The sequence below is a fragment of the Rhea pennata genome, chromosome 2 (genome assembly GCF_028389875.1).
Source record: "Rhea pennata isolate bPtePen1 chromosome 2, bPtePen1.pri, whole genome shotgun sequence".
NCBI lineage: Eukaryota > Metazoa > Chordata > Aves > Rheiformes > Rheidae > Rhea > Rhea pennata.
This window is the reverse complement of record NC_084664.1, coordinates 63,730,241-63,757,732: the sequence shown is the minus strand read 5'-3', so window position 1 is coordinate 63,757,732 and position 27,492 is coordinate 63,730,241. Positions and strand designations below refer to the sequence as shown.

General features: G+C 37.6%; 1 protein-coding gene across 9 annotated transcripts in view; it reads left to right on the top strand.

The window, feature by feature from the left end:
- COBL (cordon-bleu WH2 repeat protein) overlaps nucleotides 1–27,492 on the top strand; it is a 159,210-nt gene that overhangs the window by 82,590 nt on the left and 49,128 nt on the right. For all 9 annotated transcript variants that reach the window (XM_062569625.1, XM_062569623.1, XM_062569624.1 and 6 more), the window contains 2 exons: nucleotides 1,680–1,874; nucleotides 24,434–24,572. In XM_062569625.1, the coding sequence (XP_062425609.1) occupies nucleotides 1,680–1,874; nucleotides 24,434–24,572 (334 nt within the window). The remainder of the gene's footprint in view (nucleotides 1–1,679; nucleotides 1,875–24,433; nucleotides 24,573–27,492) is intronic.

The window sequence follows — 27,492 nt, the reverse complement described above, 5'->3', positions numbered from 1 at the left end:
TTCCTTGCTGACCTTTAAATGCCACTTAGTGTCACCAGAAAGTCAAGGAAATGCTAATAACAGGCCTTTAGAGAAGAGAGTTACACATGAGGGATATCTTTTGAAAACAAACATAGCTAACTTCCACTTTTATGCACATTTATTTTTGTAAAATGAGATTCTCACAACAGCACAGTTATCCTTTTTGGTAGAAAAATCTTTTCTTGTTTTACTAATATGATTAAGATTTCTAAAAGTGTCCATAGTAGGTTCTGTTCATCCTTTAAAAAGTGAGCAGTTTATAAAAGACATTTTATGATTGCCTTCTAAGATGATGACCTTGGAGCCCAGACTAGTCTCTGTTTTAGACTCTCAATCTAACTTCTAGTGAATTCAGTGGACTCTGTGCTTTGGTGGTCTTGCAAGAAGTAGACTTTTCCATTTGCTATTAGAACTTTTGCTTGAAGTGTAAAATTAGCGCGAGTGCTGAGTACCAGAATGGCAGCCATAGAAAACATACTTCTGTCTTCACAAATCGGAAAAGCATATGCAGCATTTGAAATTTGCCCAATTCACAAATGCACTTCAGTTCTGAGGTGGAGATAGCTACTCCTGTGGGGAAGAAGTTTGTTCCATCTTCTCATCCTTGGCCATGCTGCCCAGACTGCCAACAACTGACAAAAATAGTTGTTGCATCTGTGAGGTGAGGTGTTAAGAAATGGATTCACTTTAAGTTGCCTTATCTCAGTCATGTCCAATGCTCTCCTACGGTGCATTAAGCCATGTGATTGACTTTGCACATATCATTCATTTTCCTCTCTGACCTGGTGAAAATAGTGCATGTACACGATTTCAGGAAATTACGTTTACTAGTGGTTCCTATTTGTGGGCTTTAAGTATATGATTGTACGTATTTATTATTTATATATTAACATAAAAGTATATTAAGGCTCTGATCCCAAATCAATGAAATCAGTGAAAATCTTTTCATTGATTTCATTAAGTTTTGAACAAGAACTGAAAGAAGTTGCTTTAGTATTAAGGAATTCCCCAAATAGTTTCTACTTCTCCTTGCATTTGGACATGTTTAAATTCGGAGTAGAGCCAGTGATTGATACTTCTTTTGGACAGATTCAGTGGTGGTTTTTAGCTAATTGTCAATGCTCATGCTTGATTGTGTACGTAGATTGGAAATGCTTTTATGGTAGCAGATTTTCTCTCTTCCAAATCTGTAGAGCAGAATCAGGTAAGTGAGATAGCTTGATAAGAAAATAGACACCTGGGATATAGAGTGTGATTAAAATACTGTTCTGAATTAAAAAGTCTTACTTTCAGAAATATATATTTCTTCTAATTTAAATAAAAACCAAAAGTACATTTGGATAACCTTAATGAAGTCTCTAGATGAATCATATGCTTTAAACAGCAAACAGGGGTGTATTCCTATCACTAAAATTGTTGGACCACAGTGGATGCTTCTACTGCCTTCTGACTTACTAACACTGCCTGTAGTCTTTGTTCAAATTGACCTTTACAAGTATCTAAAAGTTACAGTTTGCAATACAGCAAGTTTGGCAGAGGAACATACATGATTATTCATATCATTGTTTAAACGGTAACCAGATGTGTCTTGTTTTTCTTCTTTCTTTCCCATTGTTTTCAAAAAGTGATGTTAATCCAAGATGTTAATCCATTTACAGGGTTTTTCCACAGCACCAAATTCCCCTTCGGTGAATTCACGTTCCATTACCTTGGGCCCATCCCTGTCCCTTGGTAATATCTCGGGAATGACGGCAAACCCAGAAATGAAGAAGCGCAGAGCACCTCCTCCACCGGTCGCAACGCCTCCATTGCAGAACACGGAGATGAGTGGACAGGAGAAGACAACAGCACAGGTAACAGTGTCACCACACAATGTGTCCTTTGCTAAATGCATTAGCTACAGATCAGTTAGTCCCTCAGACCTAAAGTCAATCACAGATATTTTGGCTAGCCATTAACCTCAAGCACACTGAAACTCTTGATTTTAGAAAATACAAAATTTGTCAAAAGTCTTAGAGTTTTGTACATATTTGCTGAGCCTTCTGGGGATTGCCCTAAACCTTCCTCGCTTTCAAGCTGAAAATTATATGGATGAATAGACGTCCTTGTTGGCCGGGATAGTCCTGAAAAATAGGTCACTCTTCTAGTGACTGATGAAACCCTACAGCACACTGTTTTGTCCAAGTACTTGTCAGGATGTTCCCTACAACCCTATTTTCAAAGCTGCTGTGGGACACTAGAAGATCTGCCCTGCTTTCTGAGCTGGACCATGTGATCCACTATTTTGTCTTCATTGTTTCACAACACAGTTACCCAAAATCAAGATTTTAAAGGGGGAAAAATGAGGACTTAGCTCTTTGAAAAGAGGATTTTCTGGAAAAGGAATGTGTTCTTGTTTTTATGGTGTCAATCAGGTATGTTTTGTTATTAGATGTACCCATACACATCAAGACTTGGCTCCATCAACAAAAGTGTCATACTGTAAATATAAGCTTTAAAAGTCAGTGTGTAAAGCTACATGTAGGTGCCAAATAAAAGAAGAAGCAATCAGTCCCTAACTTCAGGGCCATGTGATGCAGCTGCACCTGCCCTGCTTAAGGCTTGCCTATAGCAGGTTTGTCTTTGAGAAAGCAAACTGTATTTGTCCGAAAAGGAACAAAGGAATAGTCTTTGAGTTCAGTACTATGGATGATAAGTCTAGAGCTCAGTCTGACTCCCTGTCTCTCTTTTCTTTACCTGTATTAACGTACTTTTAGTGCTTTATCTAACAGGATATTGTGTAAGCAATATTGATACACAGCCGTGGTGAAGTTAATGACTTTTCATTTTTGTATACTATCTCACCAATGTACATAACTCGGACAATCTCAGCCTGAACTAGGATTGTGGGATCTTATTTTCGCATTCTTAACATAACTAATGGTGTGATTACTGGGACATAAGAGTGTTTCAGGTTATTTTTCAGAATCTGAATAGATGCCTTTTGAAATTAACACTTATTTATAGGCACAGCACAAGAGAAATGAGTATCTTATCTTGCAACGTTTGATGAACTTTTTAAATTCTCTTTGAATTTCCTACGGGAAATATTTTGATACAGTTTCTGGTGTCTCCTAGAGCTACACATCCAATGCACTTAAGATAAATAGATGTTTCTTTAAAAAATATTATGATACTATAACTTATAAATTTATACAAGTGTAGTAATCACAGGCTCTGTTTTGCTACCCTTCTCTCAGACTTACCTTCGCATAGTAGGGCATCAGCATGTCTTGTCTTAAATTGTGTTGCACAAAAACATTGAAAAGCTAAACTGTTTTTAAATATGCAGTTTGCTATTTTCAGCATTGTTTCAGATGGACAAAAGTGACGGCTTTCTGAACTCATTAGGGAAGAGCATTCGTTTTGTTGTCACAAGTAGCATACAGTGCAGTGTCAACTTTGAATTTATTCTCCTAGTCTAAAGAAAAAGTTAGTTTGAGGAAGGAAAGCGGATGAGGTCGCATCAGTGTGAACTCCATAGTGAAGTTAATTTGGGGCAAAAGAAATATCTTGTGTAGCTGGCAAAGTCACTAAAGTGTGCTGTAGATTAAAAACACGGTTGCTGGAGTTCATCTGACTGTTCTTTTATCCTGTTTTTGTTAGGTAAAGGACATCTTTCAAAACAATTGCACAGTTGAAAATATTAAACCACTGTTACGTGCATCTCAGGCTGCCGGTTTGCAAGTTGCTCACAAGCTGCACAGTAGCTCAAACAGGAGCATGAGGCATACACTTGAAATGAAGCACAAGTCCCATGAAGCAATCAAAAACTGAGGGAAAAGATTAAAGATTTAGTATTATGTGCCAAGGTAGCAACAGGAATATTGTTTATATCAAAACCCAAACAGTTCTATTTTATCTACATGCAGCCTCTCAAGTTTGCTGTGAAAAACAGAGTAAAAAATCTCATGGTGTAAGTTTATTTCTTTAGTTTATGGGAAAGAATTAGCTTTTTTTTTTTTTTTCAGGGAAGGACGTCAATTCCTTATTAATGGACTTCCTTCCATAAAAAGATAAGATGTTTGTTTAGAAAACTTTATTTATGTGCAACTGTTACTAACAGGAAGATCCTGCAAAGGGGAACATGTTTATTTCTAGTGAAGCTGGCACATTAATAGAGAATGAAAATGTTGGTGATCTGAACATTTAGAAGGATTTTTCTTTTAAACTAACCACTTCCATAAAGCTATGTTAGAAAAGCAAATACTGTAGCTGTTATGAATATATGTAGTTTGACCTTCAAACCCAACAGACCAATTATTTTTAACTCATTGTCAAGCTCTTGGGCTTGATTCCATTTTCTTCACAGTATAGCTAATCTTTTAGGAATATTTTTCTCATCTCCCTGCCTAGTGACTGCAGTCAGGAACTTCCATGAAGACTAGAATGCTTTAATTACACTTAGATTTTCTCCACTCCTTTTTCTAGATAGGTGGATCACTGCAATATAACTTTATTGTATCTCAACTCTTGTCTCTGTGTGGCTCACAGTAATCAACCTCCTTGAGGGTAAGACCCCTGCCCTACCTTGCCAAGCATTCATTTCTCGTGTCTGTTTACAGGTAGTATTTCCTCTGTGTAACTTCATTTCTGATACAAGTAAGCAATGTTTCAATGTGCTGAACAATTTACAAAGGAGAGCAAAGTCAAAGAAGGGAGAATTTTTTTTTTTCCTCTTCTTTTAAACATCTGCCATATGATAGAATTTAGAATAATGAGAAATGACTTGAAAAAATATTCAGGAAAAGATCATGGTATATTAACACTTCTGCTATGAAATGTAGACGTTTGGATGACCTGCTATAGAAGCAAGGAGATCCTCTCTCCTTTGTAATCTGCAATGCAGAGTCTGCACCATTCAGATCTGTACTGCAGACCAGTGTGTGGTGTGGGCAAAAAATGAAACTCCTTTGCACACAGTATCTGTTCACTCTCAGAGAACTTCAGGCTATTCTGTATGAATAGCAGGAGAGAATTTTGGATGTTATAAATAGTGGGGGAAGGTGCACATATAACCAGTTTGTCTCTTGAAATACAGTATTTATGTTTGTGCTAGCAAAACTTGCGGAAGCCTTGCGGTAGGTGTTGTATATACCACGTCTGCGCCCCAGAAAACATGCACTTTACACAGACAAAATACGTAATGGAAAATCTGTATAAGTATTCGATTGCATAGAACAGGGGAAGGAAGAGGTGGTTGCTTAAAGCTGCATGTGAAGTAAATGCATCTCCTGAGGAGTCTATACAGTGACCCCTGTTTAAAAGAAAAAGTAATGTGATTTGGTTCATGTCTTGGGAGAATTCTAAAATTGAGCATTTGAATCTTTGGGAGGCCAGGAGTATTGTTCACTGGCAAATTAGTTTATAGGAATAATTCTTTTTTTCCCCCTTCTTTTATTTTCTTTTCCTTTTTTTCCTTAAGTATGTTTGGGAAAGTACAGAAATTGGAGTGAGAGGAGATGATGATAAAGAAGGCCCCAGGGGCTTTCTGTAAGAGCCTTTACTATGAGATGGAAGTGCTTTCTTTCAAAACAAAATCATGAAGCTTTTAGGAGATAACATCAGAATTGGAACTGATGATCAGTGCCTTCATCTGCATAATGGCTCTAATATCAACTCCAGAAGCCACAAATGCAGCTTGTGGACTGTGGTAAATAAGCCATGTGCCATTTCTTTCAGTTGTGGTGACTTTCAAAGCAGAAGCACTTTCTAATCATACGTAGATATCAATGGAAGCATCTGGCATTTGTTACTAGCCAGTCAAATCTGTGTGCTTAGGAGAGGAATGAGGCAATATGCAGTATGAATATTCTAGCATTTGTTCAATAGACTTCAATTTCATTTGCAATAGAAGACAGAGTTTCATAGATTAATGAAAATTGTATTGTTGCTTCTGATGCAGGTGAGGATCTGGCCTTGCACTTTTAGAAATTACCTCTTAGAGGGGAAAAAAGCCCTGAAAATTGTTCTTGTTTATGCTTATACAGTTTTCTACGTGTTGCCGTAGACAAACTAAGATAGGTGACTTGATGTGGGTTTTGCCCTGCTTCTTATGTTCCTCTCTTTTCCATTTAGGTTTCAGACTTGGATTGCCCAGGACAGTCGTAGGCCAATTTTTGGTCATTCGTAACTTTAGGGTAGACCACTTGCCCTCAATTTTACCAAGGGTAATGTTTTTGTACCAAGAATACTGCATTTGTTGAAGATATTTACTCACATGAGTAAGAGGAATATCACAGAGAGAGTCAAAGGTTTGCTTGAAGCATTGCTGGCAGAGCATTGCTTTGTTCGTACCTCCAGAATGTTTTTGATAAATTTTTATGCCTAAATGAATATGTCATGTTTAAGGCAATCATTTTTAACATAAACAGACGTAAATAAGACTGCCGTATCTTTCCTGGAGAAAATAAGGTAACTAATACGGAAAAGTTGCCAGATTTCTTGGTTACGTAGATAAGGAGTTTTCACTACTTGCTATGTCTTTTATGGAAATGAAAAGAAAATGTTACTTTTTCCATCTTCGTGGACAATTTTTATTCTTTTTATTTTTTTCTAAATATTTCTACCCTCTTGTTGGAGATGATAGCTTTTGAAGGCACACGTTCTAATGTTTATTCCGTGTGCAGGAGCTGTGGCTCCATCAGCAGTCTGCGATAGGAGTGCTGCTGAGGTAGCAGCCCCCTTAGTTTAGGCAACCCATGCGTTCAGTAGCTTTTTCTTACCTTTTATGGAGATACCTTTCTCACAGTAAAATTTCTATCAGGGTAGTACTCATCCTTTTTACAAATCTGTATAGATATAATATATCAGTGATAGAAAACAACATTTTAAATCCCTTCTGGTTAATTGAGTGTATTGAAACTGTGTCCAAAGGAGGAGGTAGTCTGAGAAAACATCCTTTTGAGGGCCAGTGAATTTGTGCCTATCTGCAGGCAACCTTGAAATGCCTTAAATCACATTGTGTATGAACAGTGTATAATAAAAACGTACCTGGAATTTATTCTGCTAGCACAAGAAACAGATTAAAGTAATAAAAGTAAAGGGTAGGTAGTGAAAGAAATATATGAATAAAAATACTGAAATAATAGTTAACAAATAGGAAATTATTCAGATCGTTATTAACCATACGTTGACTCAGATTTCCAGAATCAGACTCTGAAGTTGCGGTTCCTAGTTTTCCCATGTATATCTATGTACATTAGGGGCGATTGGAAGGCAATTGGAAGTGTGATTCATTGTCTTCCTTAGAATTGGAAGTAAAATATATTTTAGAGAAGTAGCCAAGATTTTTAGCTTGCCCATAATTAGGAAGCTGAGTTTGTAGCTTAGGTTTTCTGAACTTTCAAGATACCAGAAGGTACTTCTGGTTGCTCAGCAACTCTGAAAATCTGGCCATTGTGATTTTAATATCATATTATTCTTCACTCTACCACCTTCTGTTGCAACAGCAATTTAAATTGAGATTGCTAGTACAGCAATCTCAACAAAGCAAGCATTTCTCCCCTAATGTTCACCGTCATGCTCATTTTTGTGCAGGTATCAATCTTGTACGTTTCCGCAAAGTGATTCCACTCTTCCACCTTGCTGCTTCATAATCTAATAGCACAGATCAGTCAGTAGAGCACAACAGAGAACCTTCTTTGATTAATCTGAAATCCTGTGCAACTGCTGTTCACCTCTGGTTTTCAAAATGATGTATTTTCGTGTGGCTGCAATTTAGACCCTAAAGCAATCAATACATGTCACGTAGAATAGAGAAGAGTAAGGTATATTAATAATATATGCAGCTGTGTCAGTAAAGATGCCATCACTAGAGCTCTCCATCTGCGTGTCTCCAGAATTACAGTACCTTGAATCAGCTTTGTCCCTGGCTACTTTGGGTGACTCCACTATTAAAAATAAGTCCTGCAGTCATCTTCAGTTCTGAGAAAGAGCTGAGTGCTTTGTGAGGATGACAGCCTTTTTCTCCCAAGGTTCTTTTTTACTATTTTCAGAAGTATTGTTTATGTTTTATTGTTTACCTTACACTTTTTTCTGTATTTCTGTGTAAGGTGAAAAGTTGTGCGCAGTTCATTGTGGAGAACACCTGATGGTTGTCCTCTGTTAATAAGGGGCCTGTAATTCAGTGTAAGGGTGGATGGACTTAGATTAGTTATCTGCCTTTCACAGGTTACACGTAGGTCAGAAACATCTGTTAGAAGTCAACGAAATACAACTGCATTTTTTTAAATTATTTTTCAGAGAGGAAGGGAGGTTTCTTTTGACTCAAAGGTCTTCTGGGTGAGGTCTTCTCAACCTTTCTCTAATGACACATTTCCTTTCTCCCTTAAGCATTCTGTGAATGTTGGGGGGGGGGGGAGGTGGTTTTTTTTCCCTCCTCACATCTATGGAACATCCAGAAATCTCCTTTGAGAGTAACAGACAGTGTGTCCTGAGGAAGGATGCAGTGAATCAATTTCTGCTGTAGGAAAAAGCTGTTTTTTCATCTTCTAGATTAATTTTTAGGTTTCATAAGTTAGTTAAGGTAGGAAAGCAGGATTTGTTCAAAGGAGGAGGAAGAACATATCACTTGTTTGTTTGATTAAAAGGGATTTGATGATTGGGTTTGTACCCTTTTCATTTGGTTTGGTTTTCTTTGCATGTATGGAGGAGGCCTGAAATGTAGATGGTGAATGCTATTTTTAAAAGTTCCTTTGCCTTTGTTTGTTAACAGAGGAATATCATGAGTGTTATCTACAGTCTTCTCTGATTTTGGTGCCTAACTTGTTAGAACCCTTGTATGATACATGATACCTCTCAACAGTATTTTAAGGATAGGGACAGGGATATTGTATCTTAAAGGACATTAAAAAAGGGCATTAGAGGTGCCCATTTTCCAAAATATTGCTTAGTTACCCAAGTTATATAATTATTAGGCAGAAAAGAAGAAACCCTCATCTTTTTTTTATGTGTGTTTGGGGCAAGGATGGTTGGTGTTTTCCTGTTGTTGTTGAGAAGTCAACAGATACTTGAGGATGTATGAGATGTCCTTTCGTGGTTTAAAGAACAAACCTAATACTACTCTTCAGAATTCTTGAGACTGCAGAGGGGTAGTACAACTGCTAAGAAAACAAATTAAATCATACATGGCACTCTATCTAGTTTTTGCATTAGATTTTGAATATTAGAGTGGTAGAGTACACACATCTGCTGCACAGTGTCAGACCAAGAGATGAGATTTCTTACACAGCTGGTATGAGGCAGTATTTTGATGAAGTCAAAGAGTAGCCGAGTCTTTAATGCGGATAGATGATCAATAGCTAAACCTATTAGGAATGGGTATTTTATCTGTGTCTCTATTTCATATCAATTTCATGTAGAAATCACTTATTTTGAATATACTAGGCTGTAAGTGCTGCATGATAATTATGAACCTTTGCTGTAGGCTTTTAGTATCTATCTCACGCTGGGGGTTTTATTGCAGTTATCCTGTTTGAAATTCTGTTTAGAAGCTTATTAACTTCATTTATGTGTTTCTGTAGATGTTCGGAAAGTATGGACGTGATGAGATCTTTTTCTTTTGCTCACACAGACATTATAAAATACGTAATTTTCCACACTGACATAAATGCTTCCTTTCTCTTTGACCAGAGAATTGCCTGCTATTCTCTTAGGATGTTCAAACAATTCCTCTTTGGTCGCCCACACAGTCAGAGAGTAAAATCAAACTTGTCCAATAGCATAGATACAGAATGTCCTGTAGTTCCTTTGTTTGAGCAGTAGCTATGCAAAATATTCCTGAGGTGGTGCATTGGAGAACAGCAGCGCTATCTGGAGTAGAAAAGATTGTATCTCTGTGAAGTCTCTTTTTATTGTAGAGGCAGGTAACAAAGATGTACAGAGAATACTGAATGCTGTTGCTAAATGCTACCAGTGCCACACTCTGGATTTCCTAAAGCAATTTAAAGAAAAAAGGTGGAAGTAGAGCTGGTGTTTGCAAAGAAGCAGAGGAGATCAAGAAAACTGCAAACCTCTTAGTGTGGTGCATATACTGGAAAAATTACCGGAACCATAATAGAGAATTTAATTACTTGGCATCTGTATGGAGATAATGTACAGAGCGAAGCAAATATGGCTTTAATAAACAGTAATCCTGCCTTACAAATCTCTTAGACTGTTCTTGACGGATTCAACAAACACATGGATGTGGATGATCTAGTTGATGCAAGCTGCTTGAGTTTCCAAAAGGCTTCCACAGAGGTCCCTCACCAGAAGTTGTTTTAAAGAAGCCAAGTATCTGTATTGTAAGGAGGAAGGTCATCTTATTCTTAAATAATTGATTAAAAAGTAAAATCATGGGATCCACTCTTGTAATGGAGGAATGTACAGGTTAGTGTGCAATAATATATGTAAGAAAGATCAGAATGGTCTTTTCCTAATACAATATAAAAATGTTGGGCTCTCAGCTGACAGTAACCAGTCAGGAAGATCTTAGAATTATAATATATAGTCCTTTTTGAAAAAGTCAGCTCAAAGCTCTGTAGCAATCAAAAAGCAAGTCAAACTCAGAGAATTTTAGGAAAGGAGAAGGGTAATGGTCTGGGGGAGGGAAGAATTTTATGCCACTGTATTTTGAGCTTTGTTATGCAATCTTGAATACTGCAGTTGTGCTCCTCTCATTTCCAAAAGGATATTAGAGAATGGGAAAAGGTTTGTAGAAGGGCATTGGGGTGGTCAAAGGAATGGAAGAGCTTAATACAAGGAAAAACTTAAACTGTGATTCTTCAGCTTGAAAGAATGGCATGAAGACCGTGGATAGGATTTTGACTGTTCAGCTGCCTAACTGGCCTTACAAGAGCTGACGAACATCGTTTGAAGCTAGTAGAAAAAAAACTTGAACAAAACGTAAAAAAACAAAGAACTTAGTAGCCTGTGAAATCCCTTGCCGAGGGTTGGTGTGGGTGCTCAAAGTTTCCATGGGCTCATGTAAGCAGGAGATAAATCCATTGGGAATTATTAAACAGAAACCACACCAGGAAGTCCCTGACATGAAATTAGTTGGTAGCTGCAAAAGTATTGGAGGAGAAGGAAGTATTAAACACACCTGCCCTTTCCTTCTACTCTCCTCTAGGTGCTGGCCACCATCTGACACAGAAGCCTGCACAGAAGAACCTTTGAACCTAATCCAGTAGAGCTATATTTGGATAATGTGGAAGAGGTGGTTTTTGCCTAAGTATTTGTCTCGTTACAATCTGATATCGCACCAGTCACAGGCAACCTTCTTACCAACCACTACATCTTATTATTACTGATTTGATAACCAGGCAACAGGTCTCATTAAAGACAGGAGCTTTGATTTCTCTTCGCAATCGTTGCTCTTTTTGGTGCTTATACGTGCGAAACTCTGCACTTGTAGAACAAGGCTGTAAGTTTTACTGGAAAACAATATGGGCAATAAGAAATTTCCTCTAAAGCAGCTTGCCTGATATACGTATTACAACTTTAGCACTGTAAATGCAGTATCAGAGAGACCTACAGAGCCCAGGGTTGTATTTTCAGTCCAGGGGTTGAGATGCAAGCACCCAGCTCAAATTACTGGGAGCAGGGAGCTGTGGAATTGAGGCCAAATGCACTCTACTGGCACATATCTTTCACTGAAAAAATAAGCAGCAGTGTAAAAAGGTTGATCCCATTCCATGCAAAGTCCATATCAGGTTTAGGTCAGTGTCGGATATTCTCATTGATTTAAGACAAAAATGGGCAAGTGGATAGTCATGATGTTCTGTGCTTTCATTTCTCTTTCCCGTAACTATCACTGTACCTTTCTGCTATCATTCAGATGTACCACTACCTTCCTTACTCATATCCCACCTTAGCCCTACAACTGTTGCTCATGGGACTGAATGACAGAAATCATCAATTTAAGACAGTCTTTTTGGTTACAATTTTTTGCCCTTTTTTAAAGAAAAACAGCCATATTATTTGCTACTGATGCTTTCTATACTTTTTTTTTTCTTTCTATGTTTGCTCTGTTGACAGCAGTCCTTTGAGGAATGAGCCTTTGGGATGCTTATGCCTTGTGCGGTGATGGGTTTACTGTTGTGCCTAGCAAATGATGATGTCGCTACCTGTCAGAAGTTAGAAAGTCATACTGATCCCTCACGGTATTCTGCTTCCCTGGATTTGAGCAGTTTTACCCAAAGGATTGGGCGATATTTCATTGTTTAAGAAGAGTGTGTAAGGATGGAGCTTTTCATGGGGTTTTCATTTAATTGCTTTGTGTTGGAGAAGCCAAGTACAAACTGTTGCCCTTCACAGACAAGGGCAGGAGATATTCTCATTAGCAATGAGACACTGAATTAAGTTACGTAGAAATAACGGTCTTTGTTACCAGTCATAAATCTGAAAAATTTTATCTACTTAATATTTCTACTGGACTTGAACCTGGCTACCACTCTCCTATCCTATCACAGAGTCTGGTATCAAGATCTACTAGAACCAATTAGCAGAACAATAGTATGAAGTAAAAGAGCTTTGTGGTGCTTAAAAATGTGAAATTAAAACACAGAACAATTAATACCTAATTTGAAAGTGATTTGTTCATTTCTCCTTAAAGAGTTCTAAACATGCTGTTTCGGTTAGCTGAATGAGAAGCATCCAGGCTTTTCTTTTCATATCTGAGAAAACAGCACTCAGATGGCAAACGTGAAACCAGCCGATAGTACATCAGATAACATTTGCTGTGCAGTCTTGATGTTTAATTTAGCTAGACAAGTATACTCTAGTTCAGCTAATGATGCAGGCCCAAATTAAAGTAAGAGAGTGAAAAATGCAGTGATGGCTGAGGGCTTATCTTCCTGTCACGTACATGATCAAATTTAGGAAATATATCAAAGACTCACAAAAAGCTGCTAGCAAAAGGGAGTAATTTATATCTCTTTTTAAGAGGAAAGTATCTCTCAAATTTATTCTGAACCTTCATATATGCACACTTAATCAAACAAAAAGCTTTAATTCTTTTAAAATAGTTATCAAAGGCTACAGCTAGATGATGTATGTACTTTAGTGACTGTTTCCTCAATATCTTCAAAGAGTATCATTTCAGAATATGTTACATTTTAATATTTTCTTCTCTGTTCATCCAAGCAAATTCTGTAGTTTCAGTCCAAATTGCTACTCATCCTTTTGAGAGCTCCTGCTACTCAACTTTGTGTTGTTGTACTTTAATTTACAAGCAAAAATGTCCATTTTTAACAGTAAAATTGCAGAAGGCTTTAAACTAACTATAGATTTTTTTTTTAGGCAGCAACTTATTTCCCAGTTACTTTTGTGTCCCAGGGTTTTTTTTTAAAAAAAAAAAAAAAAAAAAAAAAAAAAAAAAACTTGTAATTAATACAGCTGTTTTCAGTCTGACTTGTGCTATAGTTTTGAGTTACATATCCCAATGTGATAAATTAATTTAAAGGACTCTTAATCACTTTGAGAAAGTTAAGGGCCAGTGATTTTTTTCTCTTTTTTTTCCCCCCTCTCCCTTTTTCTGTAGTTCAGACAGTATGAATGAGGATGTTGGTATAGAATTTCAGTGAAGATTTTGATGTTAGCCAGAAGGTGCAGCCTCTCAGAAGTGCAAGGGGAAGTAATACTGCCTTTACACTGGCTTTTTGAGAATGTGCCTTTACTCAGATAAAGTCCAAGGTCCATTAATATGTGTCAACTTTAAAGCTCACTTTACAATTTTATCTTTCTTTAAAGTGAGAATATTGTTTCTTATGTTTCTTATATTTCTACTATATTTTTTAAGTTGCTTATGATGAAGTCACTATGGAAGAATAGTCCACTTTATAGCCTTATTGCATTTTTATAAATGCAATTATTTTTACATTTCTATCCAGAAAATAGTAGATGATGAGTATCAGGTGAAGTTCAGTGTGATTTACATTTACCTGATCTAACTTAAGGCTGGATTATGGGAAGCGCTGAGTGTTTCAGGCTCTGACTTAAGTAGGCTGGTATTCTAGACAGGGTGGGAGAGGAAGACCTGCAAAATTTGGTGAGATTTGACATTGCTGCTGTTCTCTGCAAAGCAATCCAGTCCTGCTCAACCTTCCTCACATACAGTCTCTGAATTCACATCAAAGTGACTTGGTGATCCTTAATATATTACTGGAACCCAAGCAAGCTGGACCTGTAGTATCCTTATTTTACCATTTAACATAGATCGCATAATAATCATGTAAGAATACAAGGCTTGTTTGACAGGAAGATTTAAAATAGCAGTTAATAAAACAGACCCTTTTATTTCTTTGCAAGAAAATATACAGCTTGAGAGTTCGGTATTTAAACCGTGTGCAAGCAGAATTCTTGGAAAAGTCTTTTCTCCAACATCAATAACATTCCTGATCTTTTTACAATCATCCAGTTGCTTCTGGCTGTGAGTTCATGGATCACCTGCCAACTGTTTCTGAACAGACTAATGCTACCTGCCTTGGGAATAATACCACAACTTACCATCTGGTGAGATCATGATAGTATCACTTGACCTCCACATGTGGTCCCTGTCAAGCACTTCATTGAAAGCTGGCAAGACATCAGGGCCCGAACATACTGTTCTGTGCAGCCCTGAATTTTGGCAGTTGCAGCATTTAGTAAGTAAACTTCATCTGGCTTGCAAGTCACACAGGCAAGTAGGACAGGCTGATGTCATCGTAAGCTTTAACTCTCATTAAAGAGAAAGTATGTGTCAAGTAATTACTAGGCTTTGTTGGGCAGGGTATTTAGGGGAAGTTAATAGACAAAGATAATTTTAAGCAACAAGGCTGCTGAAGAAATGGCATTCAATAACCAATGAAAAATGGCCATAAGGCCTTGCTTAATTTAGAAAACTGAGCTTGTGTCATTTTTCAGATTTCACTTGTAACTTCACCTTTCTTAGCTCTTAAAATAGTAAAAAAAAGAAAAAACAATCTATACCAAAAAAATTAACTAGGTAAGTGCAAGCTGTGTAAATCAGGTTTACTTTCAATACTTAATGGCATTATGTTCTGGTCATTCTTTAGCCAAATAAGAAACCACCACTAGTAAGTATAGTCTAATAAAAAGTGTTCTTTCTTGGTTAAAGCTATTTTTTATTTGAGATGATTCACAGTTATATGTTAAAACAAATAAAAGCAGGAGGAAGGGAGCCTGAATCCAGTTTCTCCAACTGCATACTGCTTCAGTTTTTCACCTGTTCAGAGAATGATGGTGTGGTCACTGGGGGAAGTAGGTGTCTTATTCTGTTTGCAGGGTGTTTCATCTTAATCGAAACATCAGAGTTCAACAGAGAAGCATCGAGTCCTGCACAACAGTGTGTTGCTGACCCTTTATAAACATGTACAGGAAGTCAAATACCGTAGTGGGGTCCCCTGTCAGGGTGAGATCCAGTCGTAATTTTGGATGGTGAAACTCTTACACTTGTGTGGGTACTGTAACGTAGAGCCAATGTTGTGCTATAGCCTGTAGTAATATGTCTAATTTACAGTGTGATATCACTTTGTTATTCGAACTTTTTCTTGGTTTCTAAAGATCATGTAAGTAAGGGCTTCTGGCTGCCCTTCATTTGTCCTGGGAGGAGCTAGACTGAGTGGAAGTATACAGGGAGCAGTGGAAAGGGATGGCATTAAACCATCACTGGACTCAGGTTTCTCTGACACGCTGTTTATCTTCAGATTAAGAAGGGTCATATAAGAGGAGTCAATACTGGAAATAAGAGGAAAAAAAAGCCAGGTGTGCTTTCTTCTAAATCTAGACTTTTGAAGAGATTACCTAGAGCTTAACGCTTTTCTAAGCACCAGGTACTCACCAGCTTTCTTTACAGAAGAAAACTCTTAAGTGTAAAGGAAAACTTAAGCTCCAGGGAGTTGTGCAACTCTGTGGCAGTAGAAAGGACATGGTTTTCTGTTTTTCTGGTCAAAGGTTTGTGTGATTGCATTCCACTGTCTATCAGGTTTTAGGCTACATCCCATTCCAACCTTCCAGCAGAATATTGGATAAAGATGCAAAATAAATTTTGCAGATCCTCATTTGACATCTTCCAGATTTTTAAGGACAGACAAGCAAACTGACCAGCCAGCCTGTAGTAGTGGAGACAGGTCTGAGGGAGAAAAAAGGGTATGTATAATCCTTATGCCAGTGCCTTTTCTCAAGACGTTTATGCAAGACCTTTCTGATAGCACTGCATATCTGACTCAAGGAGACACCATTTATCTCTAACAAACTTCTTCGCGAGAGGTCAGAGAAATACTAAGCTGCAGTCCTACTATGTAAACTCTTACAAATACTCACTTATTCTAATCAAATTCATTGTTCTAACTAAACAAATAAGCATAAATATGAAATGAAATCTTGAAGGCTTTTTTGCTGTTTTTGTTTGTTTTATTTTGCAACCTATTTCTGAAAGAGAAATAAATCTTAGGAGCAGATCAGTTTGTGGTGGTTTTAAGATATGATATGTAAGTGTCTGAGGTGGCTTTTTTCCTAAACGAAGACATAAATGAGGAGGATTACATTGAATTCAGAGAAACCAGGGAAGTTTAATTCTCTGCCAAAACAAACATCCGCAGACTTGTGTAGTCTACATGTTTCAATGCATGTGAAAATATTTGGTGTTGTAGAGTGACTTCCTTGAGTAGAAATAATATTGCAGCTAGTAATGAGATTTTGCAAAAGGAGGAAATCACAGCTATCTTAGTAATTTAACATCTCAGTTTTGTTTATGGGTTGTTTCCTGTCTGACACATTTAGCTGAAAAGTTAGTGTTTAAAGAAGATTAGAATGACATTAATTCTTAACTGCCCTTGACCATGACATTTCACAAAGGGTGTGTTCAATAAAAACAGATGGAAAAATGAGCTTGTCCCTTCACCTTGTAGCAGCGGCTTTCTTATGTCAACGGATTTCATTTTCTGTCACCAATCAACTGAGTATTGAAGGACATTCTTGGCTTTTGTTTTCTTCATTTTATGAATAAATTAGCACAAGAATATAGCAGTTTCTGTAAAATCCAGTAATACTGAGCTTTTTATCTGTTACGAAGGCTGAGATGTTTGTGAAGTCACAGCTTTATTTTTAGTAAGGGATACTAAATTTCATTACAAAATCCTATTTGATACCAGAATTTTATAATGAGAGAAATTTACTCTGAAACTAAACAGCATAAAAGTAGGCAGAATTTCACAAGGTTTTGGAGCATCTGACAAAAATAACAATAGGAAGGGTATTTTTCACAAGAGCCATACAACTTGTTCCTTTATCACAAGCCTGACACAGCATCTGAACCTTTTAGTAGAAAATTGGTGTTCAGCAGCCATGAGTGTGGCTGGAGTGCCCATATCTTTCTCCATTTGCCCTGGCTGTCTTGGTAGCCAGCACAGCAGAAGCAACATGGTGCCCGGCTGCCAAGTTAGGAAGGAAGACTGTGCTGCAAGACCTTCTGGTGGCACCACAGGGATGTAGTTGTCCAGCTTGAAGAGTTAGTTGTGTGTTGCACTGCAGGGTTTTGACTCATTTTGGCAGTAGCTTTTTAACTTTGTAAGGCTTATTTTGAAAAATCTCCCTTTAAGTTTGTTATTCATTTCATTGATGGGTTTGTGAGATCCAGCACTGAAAAATTAGGATATACTGAACTCAAAAGATTGCTCCAGAGAAGCTGCTTGCCAGTTTCTAAAGTGTAGTCAAAATAACAAGTTGTTCAAAGCATATCCTCTTTAAAATTGTTTCTATGTGACACATTTTTTAATATCTCTGTATATGTTACTGCAATATGTTATCACATTGCATGGGATTCTAATCATCATTTAAAATGTCCCAACACTTAAATGCATTCTGCACCATAAAGACCTCCTTTTGGGAGATATCAGACTGCTGACTTTGAATCCCATTGCAATACACTCACAGATTAAAATTTTAATTTTTAATCAGCTGAAATAGAGCACTACCCAATAAGGAAACAAGGTAGAGAATTTCAACGCTGAATAGACAATTTAATACAATGTAATTAAAATGATCAGCCTCATGAATTGCTCATAAGCTCGGTTTCTGTTAGAGCTCTTTGAATTTTTCTTTGTCAGTATATGCCGGTGTCAGCCTAATGATGTATGACCTGTCCAGGAAATATTAGACATACGAGTAAATGTTAAGATGTGATAGTGTTCAATTGGAAGTTCTTATGGTGTCTAGTGCTAGGCATGGTGAAGCATCTGTTGTCCTGGGAAAATGCAGAATCAGCTGGATGGAGTAGCTTTTATATCATCAAGTTTAGTGGACAGATTTATGTCTCCTTTCTGCAGCTTGAACGATTTATCTCTCTGATTTCCTTGAGCGGTGGTTCTTCGATCAAAATATTTTCTTCTCAACTGCTTTAAATTATGTACAAAATCATAGCAAAAATATTTTTATAAACTCTCAAACCATATATCTTATTCACATGCCAACCTACCGCTTGTCTTTCATACAACGCTACAGAAGCATCAGTGCAGTTATGGTGCAGCAGGAGTTTAAAACTCTTTAATAAAAAGGGGCATTTTTTTTTCCTAGAGCTTCTTGTAAAATTGCTCCTACTTATTTCAAGATTTCTTAAATTTCCTTGTGAGGAAAAGAGGGTTGAGATGATCGTGCACGTAGTTTTGGGTTGTACAGTTGGTCAGTTAAAACTTAACTCCGAAACTTTCTGTGGGTCATTTTTAAATGCTTGTAATTGGATAGGCAATCTGACCCCATCGAATGTCATCAGCAGCAGGTTTATTGAAATCTGGCTTGCTTAGATCAGAGCGTGTGTCTTGTCTGTTCTGGATGTCAGAAAACAGTTTATAGACATGGCATGCCAGTGATTGAATACATGTGTGTTCTTTTTTCCAACTCCTTTTTTGTTTACTTGTAAAAATAATTTCTATAAGCAACCACTCAGTGTTTCCTCTGACAAGGCATTTTATATACTAATTATCCAAAATCACAGCAATACAAGCATTCTGTAAAACGGTGAAAGATCCTGACATGTCACATAAAAAGAGGAAAGGAGCAAGAAAGTTTGGGTTTTCCTCATACAGTTTTTGATTCATATGCACTAAACCATCATGGGACTTCCCTTAAAAAATATATAAATATATGTATGTGTGTGTGTGTGTATATATATATATATACACATATATATACACACACACACACACACTTAGTCCAGATGTGATGCTGTTGCTGAAAGAATGTACATTTCACCTGTAGCTAGGGTATTTGAGCAGGAATAAAATTGCTTTAAAGATAATTTAGACTTTTAAGAATGGAAAATTGTTAGGTTCTCTGGTTCCCATTGCTCCTTTTGTGTGACAAAATGAGAGAAGTGAGAGAAAAAAGAAAAATCTATTGCCATAAGGTAAATGTTTCTTGTAAAAGTGTTTATGAAAATATTAAACAGAGTAGTTTGGATTCTGAAACACAAACTCTGCACTTTTTTGGCATCAGTCACATACTGACAAGGTCCACTGAGGGGTTTTCTATTAAAGCACAGTTAGAACTGCTTATATCCATCTATTAATAGTTGTGGCTTTCTCCAGGAACTGTAGACACTGCCTACTGTAGAAATACCTGCAGATACCCAGAAAACAACCTGTTCCAGGTAACTTAGGAAGATGCATTTTAATTCATACGTCCAAAGAGTCATTCCATGGCAGTTTTTAAGTTGTTCTTCTCTGCTTGTGTCATAGTTGTGCTTCTGAGCTGAGATCATCCAGCTTTTTTCCCAAGCTCCTAGTCCTCCAGAAAGTATTTGTCTCTTTTCTGTCTTCTTTTCTCCCCTGACAACAGTTTTGTGAGAAGGGAAAAAGGATAATGTCCTTATTCTCCTGGTCTCTGTGTCCCCACACTGTAGTTCTTGAGGATTATCAAGTCTCCCGTTTGTATTCATTAAGTGGAGAAAAGGTGTTGCTGAAAGGCAATAAGTAGTTCCCAGAAACCTCCAAAGTGGCCATCAACATGCAGTCTAAAACTTTCATGATGTCTTCCTTCAAATCCCCCAGAAAACTGGGCTTCTAGCAGTAGTTTAAGCATTTTTTGTTAGTTGTTTCACCATTTTAAAACACCTTGTTAGTGGCCATATATTCTATCTGGCAAGTTAAAGCTGTAGTGATTGCAACATTGCAGTCTTCTGTTATTTAACAAGGATTCGCTATGTGCACTTTTCGAAGTTGCATTAAGCGTAGTCACTTGTTCTCTACCATACACTCTACCAAGAGTAGAGTGTATGGGCTATTCTTAATAGAATAGATACGGATATGTGTGGCTGTTCGAGCCTGCTATTGCCAAGTCTTTAATCTGTCTACGGAGACAGATAGCGTAGTGCGATTTCCTTAATGGTCCAAGCAGCAGTTAAAAAGAATGGGGTATCTAGTCGGCAGAGGAGATTGCGAAGGTGGTTAGGTACTGGAGGGATAGCAAAGCACAAATGACTGATATGATCATTGGCTTACAGAAGGAAGCTTAGTTTGGGAAGCAGTAGACCTGCAGTGAAGTTAGGACCAGTTTGGTCTGTGAAAAAAAAAAGAAAAGAGAAGGAGTACTTACACAGACAAACATGACTGACAAATGGAAAAACAGTGCCTGACCCGTAAGTAGAGGATAGGGAAAGCGAAGGGGAGAGTTTACATTACAAGTTTGAGAACCTTTGCTTGATGCACTTTTGATAATGGTAATTCTTGTTTCTTTGAAACTCTGTTAATTTTTCACAAATACATATTCTTTGCAGCTAGACTCAAAATAAATACTGGTCTTTTGCCCATGAAATAACTCAAACTCAAGTTACGTATCCATCGTTACATTATCCGCAGGTCTTCAGTAAGTAAGATGACTGTCAAATACTACCAATTGAAATTTTCAAGCATTAGTTCTCTAGGATTCCTTTCTGCACAATTTTAGAACGTAAACTCCACGTGATGTTATCGTTACATGCTAAGTGTGATCTGAAATCTTGTCTAAAGCCCAGAGATTTTAATTAAGGTTTTGAGCTTTCACAGAAGTAAACACATTTACCCCATTCTTAAAATATTCTTTTTGCAATACTGGAAATATTTTCCGATCGGCATATGAGCCATGACATGAATTTAATAGAAAATTGCCTTTTCCATCATGCATAGTCTCATCAATATGGAAACAGAAATGGCACTGTTTGTCAGATTTAGGTCATTTTGGCCCGCTCTATTCATTTGTAGCTCAGCTGATTGTATTAATTATAGTCAGAAAACGCTTATCAACATCTTTAAAAGTTATTTAAATATTGTTTGCACAGCCAGAAGTTCACCTAGCAATTTCATCTTGCTTTCTTGGAAGTGTTGCATAGGTGAAGCAGGAGTGCTAAGAACAGCAACTGTTTTGTCACGCTCAGTGAGGGGCTCCTATAACAAAGTTTGGACGGGAAATTACTTTAAATAATATTGTTAAGGCTTAATTTCTTTATAAAAGAAGCAGCCAGCCATTACAAATTATTTTCAAGTACTATTGTTTTGGTATATACAACTGCAAGAAAGAAATAGAATGTTCTTTGTGTATTTTGCCATTTATGTTTAGCCTCAGGTTTGCTGAGGCTGACATTAAAGAACTACTTTCAACAATTTTTATGACCTGATCTTGAACTAGACACTTCTTATATACATTGTAGTGTGGCTAGCTTTAAACAAGCTTTTCATCTTCTTTATGGTGTTTGTAAGTTAGTATGCTTAGCTGACAGCATAATAAAAACATTTTCTTGTGTATTTGACCAAGCTTTCATTGTTGCAGTTGTGTGCTATCTGTTTTCTAGCCTTTTTTTTTTTTTTTTGAGCAATAACAGTTTGTTCATCTGTACATCTGATGTTCCTCAGAAGATTCAACTAAATAAGAAAGCATATATCTGAAAAAAATAAGCTGGTTTCTATCAAGGATTCTTTCTTCTTGGTAAAGCAGTGATGTATCTTTGAGGAATTTTACTGTACCAAACTAATATCCTTCACTCTTCTGGTAATTGGTGGAGTGTGACTACTGATCATTATCATTTCAAGTGGAAAAATACCTTTCCTTACTTTCTTGCTTCATTCTCAAGTCTTCCTAGGCTTGTCATTTAAATCACCAGTCTTTGTCCTTCTCAAGTGCAGTGGCCTTTCTGCCTGGAGAGAAAGGAATGAATGTGAAAGTTACAAAATGCTGTTAAACATCCACAGAAATCATGACTTGTCCTTGACAGGAGTTGGGAAAGTTCAGGTACTGCCCATCTCCCACATGGTTCCATTTCTTCTCTACAGCTACTCAATTTTGGAGACTGTAGTCAGATCTAAATGTTTAGTCTCATCCCCGCTTCAGTTGATCTGTCCAAGATACAGTATTACTTGCTGCCATGTCTGAAATACGGTGTAGAAAGAATGTGATTTTTTTTTTCTATTTAAATAAGTGCCTGTTTTTCCAATTACTCCAAATAGGCATGGAGAACAACACAGCATTAGCCAGGTGTCTTCCATGTAATTACTTCTTGTCAAAACTAAAACCTGATGAGTCACTGAGCAGTGTTTCCCATGTTTGGCTGAATATTGGGCATTTTGGATCTGGGGCAGGGATCTCCATCAACTGCAGTCTTTCCCGACCTGCCCAGCTTACTATGGAGTAACTGCCTTGATTTGGGCAGCTCTAAAATTTTGCTGTATCCATTCCTGACTGTTCGACTTGAAGTTCTTCCTTGCAATTAGGCACCCAATATTGAAGTTTGCAAAATCACTAGTTAACATTCTTGACCATTAATGTTGTGCCTAAGTTTATCTAGACTGGCCTCACTGGCTTTAGTCATGTGTTGTGTCCAACATGCGTGCAATGTAAAATACAGAAACAACCGCAGTAGCAGGAACCAAAACCAGGGCACTTTCCTTCCCTCCTTCCTTCCTCCTTCTGCCTTACAGAATCAGTTTGCAAGGAAGCTGCAGCTCCATCTGGTTAACCTGCTCCATTTCCAGGGCAGTTAGTACCAAGTTTGTGTGCGGTGTACAGGTTGACCAAGTGGAGAGGCCTTTCTCATCCAAAAGCATAATAGTTGAAGGATGAGAACTAAATTTTGATGTTTCGGTTCCTGAAAGAGTGCCCTAACCACTGTCTGCCTTTAAAAACCAAGCCCGTTTTGAATGCTATTAAAAATGTAGGCTGAAGGAGGAAGTGTTCATGTTCTGTTCTTTTCTGTAAAATTCATTTATCTTCAGAGTTTTTACTGAACCTAGAAAAAGATGCTGTGCTATATAAATGAATACCTCTGAAGTCCAATAATAGCTTTGAGCAATGTGAAGCTACTATCTGTTTAATGAAACCTTCCTCATCAAATATTTTTAGGTGTTCATTAATCCTCTAGATTAAAGAAAATATTATTATTTTTATTTTATTTAGGTCTATGTAATATTAGGAAACCACCTGGCAATACCATATATTAGATATCTTCAGCTCTGTGGAGCATCAGGACAGACAGAGCAGTGAATGGAGCAAGTGAAGCCTGAGGAGCACTAGCCGAGCATTGTATGTGGGCAGTTTATATTGCTCTTGGCGTTGATTAATCCTAGTTCTTTCTGGTGTTGTCAGGCCCTTTTGAATATAGAGACTCAAGTGATTTTCCTACATGTTTTTTTCCTTTTTCCTATAAAAGGAAATAGAGCTAAGTTCCAGCAATCTACAGGAAATACAGTGCAATGCAATGAAACCAAAGGCACTTTGAACTAAAATTTATCTATTAATCTATTTTAAAAAGCAGTCTAAACAATAATGAAGTCTTGGCTAGCCATCCAACATGTTGCATTTACTGGAAGCAGTGCTATTACACAGCCAAAGTTTCAAAAGTTTGGCTAAAATGGCCAGTAGTCATAAATCAAGTACAGTATGATCTTATGTTGTCAGGTAAGAAGACCTTCAATTTGAGTTTTTCTCTCACAACTCCTTAGTCTTTATACATGCAGATTGGAGTGTCTAACCATAATTTAAGGTCTGAGGAAACCAGTAGAAAAACAGAGCATGTAATCGATCATGCCTTATGTCAAAGGTGGTGTCCTCCTGCGCATGGCCTAGTATTGGGCTCTTGATTACCTATTAACAAAAACATCAAATATATACCATACTGATACTCTTGTTGTGACATCCACATGCACTTCTTCCCCCTTTCCTTCTTTGAGCGCAGTATTACTTCTGATTCTTCTGATTGCTCTTTTTAATCTCTGGTTGTCACTATTAATTCTCACTATAAATATTTTGGTGATGCTGTGTGCTTAAGAAATTAAGACACAGGATAACTAGTTTTCTTTTTTTCATTAGTGATAACTTAGAAAATCTAAAGAACACATCCTTTACCATTTGTATTTTTCAAATTTGCTAGATTTCACAAGGAGCATCCCTAAATGATCTCCAGAAAAAGAAGAGACGTGCCCCTCTTCCACCAAGTGCGTCCGCTCCACCCACTCCTGCCATGCCAAACAGGACAGAAGAAAGGGAGGACAAGCGCAAGAGCACAATGGGTGAGCGCTGTTCTGGTCTCCATATAATCCTCCGCATGTGCTTTAGACACTTGCTGTCCAGCAATTCCATAACTCAGTTGTGCTGTGAGCTGGGGCCTTTGTAATTTGCGGGGAAAAAAAACACGTTTATTCTGCAGAATGAAAGTCTGGAAATAAGTGTTCATATGTTACCTTTTACCTTAATGGCACTTTCAACCTACCATAAGGTAGTAAAAAAGCAGATGAATGTTTTGTATGCATTGGGTATTCAAAAGTACTAGTCCTGGGCTGTTTCTGTGCCTTTAAAGTCGCAGTAGTTTGATTAGTAAATGGAAAGTGAGAAGAAACAGGTCAGGCAGTGCTGAATGCTTTTGAAGCCATGGTGCTCCCCTGAACTGAGCTGAAATACAGTTGAGCTAGCTCAGGATCACCTCGTGCTCCTAGTTCTCTAACATTTTAACATTAATTGACTGTATTTAATGAAGTTTATCTTTTTAGTCCTATTTCAAATTAACATCCACTGAATCTTAAGTTAATCAGTAGGAGAAAAGAACTGGTGGTGCTCTGAAAGAAATTCCATATATGGCTGGAGACCATAAAGCAACCAGCCATCAGCTGTACATGACACCACGTTTACTTTCATGCAGAAGGACTGAAAAATGTGCTTCCAGCTCTCTGTCATTATCTGACTGCTAGCTTATTCAGATCAGTGGGAGCTTTGCCTGAGTGAGGACCCCAAGATTAGGCTTTTAGCAAACAAAGTGATTTTATGATGAGTAAAGCTATGAGATAATAACCCCACATATTGGAACTTGTTTTTCAGTACATTAAGAGAATCATTCTTTAAGTGCCATAATGCACTCGGTGCACTCCAGTTCGTGCCTTTGACCTCATGTTTCATAAAGTGCCTAAGACATACAGATATGACATCCTGTCATACATAATTGCTTACATTACGAGTGCCTCACAGTTTAGAGAGAAACCTCTTGGCTTTGTTCCAACATTTATTTTCAGTAAAGGCTTCACATTTAATGCCTCAGCATTTATGTAGCAGCAGGAGTCCATTATCTTGTGACATGTTCGACTCCGTTGACATCTCTTATTTAAACCCTCTAACGGCAATGTTATCACCGTGCCATATAATACAAGAGTTTTCAGAAAATTGGCTTTCTGTTAACCATTGCTGATGTCCCAATCTGTCATTCCTGATGCTTTCCTCTATTACAGCAAGTCACTTATTCATGACATTTGGTGCTTTAACTTTTTGTAAGTGTTAATTTTATTTTATGACAGTGCTAGGAATGTTAGAGATGAGACAGAACAGACCACTTCTATCGGTTGAGTGCTGTATACATAAGGGCTTGTTGGCCAGCCTCTGTTGATGTAAGGTTTCATAGTATCATTTACTTTAATGAAGCCTTACTAGTTTACACTGACAAAGAACTTGTCCCACAGTAGCCCCAGCCTCAGAGCTTTTCATTTTCTGCTGCTTTCTTGAATGAATGCATTCATTAACAAGAGAAAATTACAGTGAGGGAGGGTTGGTAAAACAGCCTCTCTTTAGGGCCTTTGCAAGAAAATGATGAGAAAGCACAGATGGCTCAGAAAGCAAGAGGGAAAAGCTGTGAACAAAGCAAGACAAGACAGTAGTGCGGGGAGAGGGGAGAAAAAGTGCTGCAGGAAATAGCAGCGTGATGGAAAAAGACTTAAAGATACCTGTGTATCTCCCGGTCTAGCCAGATGAATGAAAGCAGAAGAGCCTATCAGCAACTTGCTCAAACTGGCACATGGAGCACTTGAAGTATTTGATACTTATTCTGACCCTGAAGTACTATGTGCAGTTTTCTCGAAGCAGGCAAATAGGATCTGCGCATTTGCAGGCATTAAATTGTATCGTGAATCTCTAGAAGCTGGTGTCTCCTGAGAGCATCATAGTGAGTTTAATCTTTTTCTCTTCTCCTTGGTGCTACATCCCTTTTTGGCAGCACCGGTACATGAGCCGAAGAGCATAGAAATGGTCATAACTGCTCAGACCAGAGGTCCCTCTATGCCAGCATCCAACTTCAGCAACGACCCACAGCAGATGCCTAAGGGAGGGTGTAAAAACAGAATGATCAGGCAGTCATGTTTCCTCACATGCTTTCTTCAGCCTCCAAAGACTTACTGAATTGCAAGATCAGCATTTGTGGAGATAATAATCTAAGGATTAATCCATCTCAAAACATCCAAGTCAAGCCTTAAGTGATCCTGAAAGATTGGTTGATGCAAATGCTCGTTTGTATGCATGTGAGAGTCTGAACTGGAGATTTAAATAAGTCTAAAAGGAGGTTGGAAATACAGTTGGAAGCTACAGGAGTCCTCTGAATTTTCAGAGAATGCTGCAAATAGCCAAGTATGACAATAGTGAATATGTTTTCAGATTTAGATCTGTGAGTCATTGCATGTCTCTTTGCTCAAAGCTAAAAAGGGAGGAGATGCAGCTTCAGCTGGTGTCAGCTAGCTCTAGGTTTGTGCGATACAAACTGGCAGCCGTTTTTGACGTTGCAGATGGTTAATGCAATATAGTGCAAAGGTGCATAAATTTTTTTAGTTTGTTTTGCACAGTACTGAAATAAATCCCGGCCAAAGCTCTAAGCATTTCCACAGATAGCTTAAAACACTGTTTTGCGAGGAACATCTTAATCAAGTGCTTCTCCACAATGTCAAAATAATAAAAAAACCCTACTCAAAAAAAAAGTCAAGATACGTTTCTAAAAATACTGATCTGAGGCATTTCTCTTTTTCTCTGAAGTAGTCAGGAAAGTAGTCATACAATGATCCTAGAGGTCAACAAATTGAGGCAATTTGGCACTTAAGGAGATGAAAATAAAACACATTTTTTACATATTCTCATATGCTCAGCATGGGATTTTTTCACATTTTTTTCACTTCTTGTTTTTTT